The sequence below is a fragment of the Micromys minutus genome (genome assembly GCF_963924665.1).
Source record: "Micromys minutus genome assembly, chromosome: 17".
Classification (NCBI taxonomy): domain Eukaryota; kingdom Metazoa; phylum Chordata; class Mammalia; order Rodentia; family Muridae; genus Micromys; species Micromys minutus.
The window spans coordinates 38,543,111-38,549,110 of record NC_137952.1 but is presented as its reverse complement, the minus strand read 5'-3'; the positions used below and the strand labels follow the sequence as shown (position 1 = coordinate 38,549,110).

Sequence of the window (6,000 nt, the reverse complement as noted above, 5' to 3'; positions counted from 1 at the left end):
GTGACAAGCAGTTACTGAGGTCTCCTCGTGAGGATGTTTAGCTTGTGGTATACAGGCTTGGATTGTACTGGGTGTGGGAACTATAAATACTTGAGAAACAATTAGAGAAATATAGTTATGCTTGAATAGTAGATTACATTACAGTTATTTTTCTTGGGAGATATAGACAGTTCTAATTGCTGCTCCAGTGTGGGTGAAGTATTTTTGGTATGCCTGATGAGAAAGTAACCCCAAAGTGTTGCTAGTTTACAGAAGCCTTTGGCACATTGCTTTGCTTTGTCAACGGCAACTAGTCCATATTCCTGGTGGTTGCTTGATTCAGTCATGAAGCTTGGTTCCTTAAAGCCAAATCTGTTTGAGCCCCGTAGGGGTTGTCATTTTTCCATTGTTCTGCTGTCCAGAGTCCAGCGGAGTTCACTTGTGCGTGAGAGATTTTGCACCAGGTTTGGTTGTCATCTATGCTGAGGAAGGTTCAGTGAGGAATTCCATCTATGCAAATCCGCCTTCATGCTTCTGCAGGACACAGGGCCTTTTGTCAGAGACCTCTCCTCCACAGAGATTGCAGACTTGCTGGCATTTGTTGTGCTTCCTTCCTTTCTGCTCTCTCCTCACCCTCAACAACATCCCACCTAGGCTGCATTTTAAATCGATGTGTGAGGAAAGCCTAACTTTTTAATTTCAGTCTAACAAAATTTCTTTCCAAGCATGTTTGTAAATAGCTCTTTAAATTCTTTATGGCTGGTTCTGGGAATAAGATTGTGAATGACAGGGCCGCATCTTTCTGTCAAGGAGTTGTAGCTTCAGGCAGGATGCAAAGACCAGTATAGAGGGGAACCATTAGAGGCTAGAAGGTGAGCAGGTCCTGGCTCTAGCTGGCTTGCCACCAGAGTCAACACCAGAGGACTTGGAAGTTGGTCAGTCAGGTAAGGACCACACCTAGAGCTATGGCACAGTCTGTTCAAGTCTGAGAATAGCTTTCAGGTGACAGTCACATATCCTGTTTTCCTCAATGTGATCCTTTCAGAGCTTAATCCTCTGAGTATTTTACTTTTTGCATACAGGTGCCACCGGTCCCCTTTTACCTTCATTTTGTCCCTCTCTGGGACTTCCCCTGAGGCTAAGTATCTGTTCCTGGGCACCGGGATCCTATGGACCCCATTTGCACCTCTTCTTCTTTTTGCCTGGGTTTCTCCTAGCCTCTCAGCATGTGGCTCAGTGCTTCTCATTTAAGACAACCTTACTGGTCAGGTGACGGAGCCCCACAGCACCTCCACAGCATCTCCTATTCAATTGCAAGTCTTCCTGGATGACTGACTGTTGTCCTTTCTACAGCAGAAGTTTTTTCATGCTTTTAGCTATGTCTGTGTCTGGCCGTGGCTGCCTTGTTCTCAGATGATAGGATCGTTATCCTTTCATCTAGAGCAGTGGCCTCAAGCTTCCTAACGACACAGCCCTTCAGTACAGGCCCTCATGGTGTGGTGACCCCCAACCATAACATTATTTCATTGCTACTTCTTAACTGTCATTTTGCTATTGTTATGAATTGTAATGTAAACATCTGATATTTCCAATGGCCTTAGGTCACCATTGTGAAAGGATCATTCGTACACCCTCCCAAGAGGGGTTGAGGCCCACAGGTTTGAAAAACTGCTGATTTAACACAAGGGGGTTGGGGACCTCAGGGTGTTTAAGGCTCAGCTGCACCTTGAAGTAATGGATCAAAAATGCAGATCTGGGGCTGGAAAAGATGTCTCAGCAGTTAAGAATGCGTGCTGCTCTTACATAGGACCCCAGGTTCAGTTTCTGCCCTGAGTCAGGTGGTTCACAACCACTTGTAACTCCAGCTCCAGGGGATTCAATGCCCTCTTCTGGGCTCCATACAAACAGACCCATAAATAAATAAAATGAAATAAAATACTTTTAAAAGATGCTGAGTTGGTATCACCACCCCAGAATCAAAAGCTGTTCTGTAGACAGACAAACAGCACATTGATAGACTTCCTGGTGCATTCTCCCTGGGAAATACTCCAACTACTGACCAGGGTTGCTTCCGTCAGTTGTCCACATGCTCCTGTAGCATTTCCCAATAATTTGTCCTGTGTCCGATTTGAAATGATGACAGCCCATCTTAGCAGACCTCATTGTCATCTGCTCAGGACCTCAGAGTCCCAGTCAGCATTGCAGCCTCGACCTTACACAAAATGCTCACCTTAGGTGCCAAGACCAGGCCAGACTGAGGTTTAATATGAGAGTGGAGCCTTGACTTCTGTCACTTGCCAGAAAGCCAATAGATGCAGAGATTAAGATTTCTAAGTGCTGTGGGCCTGGCACACACCTTTAACCCCAGCACCCAGGAGACAGAGGTAGCCAGAACTTAGAGATTGAGGCCATCCTGCTTTATGCAGTGAGTTCCAGGACATTCAGGGCTATATTGGAAGGACAACCCCCCAAAGAACATGAATATGAATGCGCGCACACACACACACACATGCACACACACACACACTCAATGTTTATGTTGTGTTGCCCTGTGATGCCTTACTTGAAGTCTGGAGCTGTGGTAAAATGGTGTTATTTGGACTGTTCAAGATGACATCCACTCTTAATGGCACAGTGACATCTCTTTATCCTTACAATATATTTCTGACACTTCATGTGAGGAATTTCCATGTCAGTGGCTATTTCCCTTGGTGTACATTTCCCCTCTGAGCACCATCACATCACTGGCACTGTGCTCCAGACTCCTCTAACCTGGTAACCAGAACACATGGTCAGTGGAGGGTGTGGCTGGTTGTGCTTGTGAGGTCTGTCTCTGTCTTACAGTCCACATCCTACCTGTTCTCACTGAGGTCACTGTGGCTAAAATGGCCAGGAGGGTTTTTTGACAAAGGATCATGTCACTGGATTCTGGGATTGCCCAGCAGCTGTTCTCTGACCAGGGCTACTTCTACTTCTGTGTATTCTTCGTCTCTGGTACAGAACTTATCAGGAGGCTGCTGGGTCCTCACCTCATGAGCCAGGCCACTGCAAGGCTGTCCAGGGCATCTAAGGGTGTGTGCTTAGCCTCCTGGTTCTGTAGACAGCAGGAGCAAGAGTTATACTTTATCCTCAAATACTGTGAAAAATTGTGATGAAGTTCTTATGCTTACTGTTAACTTAGCTGACACAGTCTACATTTTTAGTAAAAATAGCACAATCGATTTGATTAGGTGCATTCAGTTTGAAAATGTGGGCAGGAGATTTAATGGGAGTTTACCAGGTTTCTGAATGTATTAGAATACTTTAAAAGTATTTTATATGATTGATTAGAACATTTATTATATATGCACTCATTGTAACTTACAACTTTCTGGATACATATAGATAATTACTATGACTTTAATATTTATCTTATGACTAGGGCAAACTTTAACTCTTGGAATGAAGTAATGAAATGTGAAAATTTGAAACAGGAAGAGGAGGAGGAGGGACCTATACTGGTGTTTATTAGGGATTCCATGAGCTCAGCAGGGAAGAAGGAAGCCCGAATCCCTACTGACCAGGGGGAGAGGAAGCAGTAGCAGGAACTGGTATTGGGGTGTTAGCACTGACTACAGGGGTCTCCTGGAACTGCCCGAGGCAGGGGGGACGGGAGAACCTATGGCTCCAGCCGCGTGCTGTCAGGTCCTTACGGAGATTCTTTACAGGGTGGCTGTGTTACTCATGTGCTGCGTGTCTATGGAAAGACTGTTAAGCTGTCAAATAGTGAACTACCTCGGTAGTTCCTGATGCCGTGATCATGGTTTTGGTCTCGTTTCTTTTAGGTTACCCCTGTTTCAGGCCAGTGCTTTTGCATTTTTGGCCCCTGCTCGAGCCATCCTGTCTTTAGATAAATGGAAATGTAACACCACAGGTAATTGCAGTTACTTCCACATATGTCATTGGGGTCCTTTAAAGCAGGTGGAAAGGGGGCCTGGCACCTGCCCATACAGCGTTCCTTCCTGTACTGAGCAGAGGACGTTCCAGCCCATAAGCAGCTCAGAATGCTCCAGTCTGTGGACCGTGCCTGTTTCTGTCTTTACATCTCCTCTTCATCCCTAACCTTAGGGCAAGCTAGGGCCAGAAATGACCTCATTTCTGTTTGCCAATGGAGGTGATAAATATGAGGATAGGATGAAAATATTTGTGCTGTTTTCCTGCCTCTCTCTTTCAGTGGATTTTATACCTACACAGTCACTCTCTCGCTGCATCAGCATCCCTTCTCTGAAACATCTTTGCTTTTTAAGGATCTGGCTACTGTCGTTTTCTGCAAGTGACTTTCATTCCCCTTCGTAATGACTGCAAAGATCCTACGGAATCTGATAAACTCAAGATGAGAAAATCAGACTTGTACTCTCAGATTAGTTTACATTGAGATTCTAGGGGCCAAGCTTTCCTGATTTTCTTGTCTTCCCTGCTCCTAGGGGTTACTTTGTGACCATTGATTTTGATTTAGGAACTGGAAAAGGCCCTACTTTACCTAGATTTTTAAAACCTCAACCCGACAGCTTTGCTTTTGGGCATTTCAGGCAGCTGTTTGCAAAGTGGTCTCTGTGAAGCTGGCACTGGCTGGTAGCACCACTCAGTCAGCCTTTGAGACACCGAGAAGCTCTGTCAGAGAGTGCATTTCGTTACTTAGTATTGGGAGTCCATCTCCAAGTATAAGCCCTACTGCTGCAGGTCGAGTTTTAGGAGTTGATACTTAATGCAATGAAGAATTATTAATGGTTATAATAAATATGTGCTTTGGAGCATTAGTGTCGCTCCAAGGAAAAATCTCTCTCCTTTTTGTTTTCAAGAGATTACAGTTGCCAATGGGACAGCAGAGCAGTTGGAACACATCTGGCATCCCCGGATCCAAGAGGTAAAGGATGTGCACTAACCACCGTGTCTTCCCACCCCGATGCTGGTCGTGCCCAACAAGCTGCACTTGCTTTTATTAAGTGCCTTGTGTTTTCAGCTACTGGAATGCCTGCTCATACTGTCTGTTGAGCTCCATGTTGTCAGTCCCCAGGCCTGCCTGCTGTGTCCTCCAGTGTGATGGCTAAGGCTTGTTGGCGAAAAGAGGTCTTTTGTGCCGTATGTCGTTTGCTGTCTTGTTGTTGTGTTGGAATGCGAATCCAGCTTAAATGGAGAAGCTCAGCGTACGGGACTTTGTCTGTAGTGGTTGGGAGGGAGACCATGGTTTAGCTCATGGCAGCCAGGAAGAGAGCAAGGAACACAAGAAGGGACTAGGGCAAGATGGCGTTCCCAGACACACAACTCAGTGTCTGCTTCCTTCAGGTAGGCCCCATCTCTCAATAATGTTCTCATATTCTGAGCTGTCCATTGACTGTCTCTTGAAGCAGCATGACAAACACACCCAGGGGTGAGCGTTACTAACATGGCATCTCAGAACAAGCAAGTTGTTAATCGTGCCTGCTTGCTGAAAGAACTAAAGATAATTGGGGGGGGGGGCAAAGAACACTTGAGCAAAGCTGATAAAAGCTGTCCCCAGGTACAGAAAATAGCTGATGAGTGTATATATTCATAGTGTCCCCATGAAATCTTTAGATTTAGTACAAATGTCACTTGATGTGACATAGACATTCTGTTAGAATTTTTGTCAGTAACTGTCTTTTCAGTGTCTTTCAGAAGCTTGGTCTTTTAAAGATGTCTATACCGTAGTATCCTGCAGGGCTGGATTGATAGAATGCTCATCTGAGAGCTGACAGCTGTATCCTACCCTGCAGTGGAGAAAGCAGCAGATTTGTCATCAGTCCCCTTATAGCAGTGTTAGTGTGCTGGTCCTCAGTTACCTCAGCAGCGATGTCTTGTGAGTGTTCTGGTCCTCAGTTACCTCAGCAGAGATGTCTTGTGAGTGTTCTGGTCCTCAGTTACCGCAGCAGCGATGTCTTGTTAGTGTTCTGGTCCCCAGTTACCTCAGCAGAGATGTCATGTTAGTGTTCTGGTCCTCAGTTACCTCAGTAGAGATGTCATGTT

General features: G+C 45.5%; 1 protein-coding gene across 3 annotated transcripts in view; it reads left to right on the top strand.

Moving 5' to 3' along the window:
• The window catches only part of SLC23A2 (solute carrier family 23 member 2), a gene marked incomplete at its 3' end in the record, with an annotated part of 82,309 nt that overhangs the window by 56,407 nt on the left and 19,902 nt on the right, over window positions 1–6,000 (top strand). For 2 of the 3 annotated variants that reach the window (XM_080930782.1, XM_080930781.1), the window contains exons 6-7: window positions 3,804–3,892; window positions 4,818–4,882. In XM_080930782.1, the coding sequence (XP_080786908.1) occupies window positions 3,804–3,892; window positions 4,818–4,882 (154 nt within the window). The remainder of the gene's footprint in view (window positions 1–3,803; window positions 3,893–4,817; window positions 4,883–6,000) is intronic. The other variant, XM_080930783.1, reaches the window with a different exon arrangement.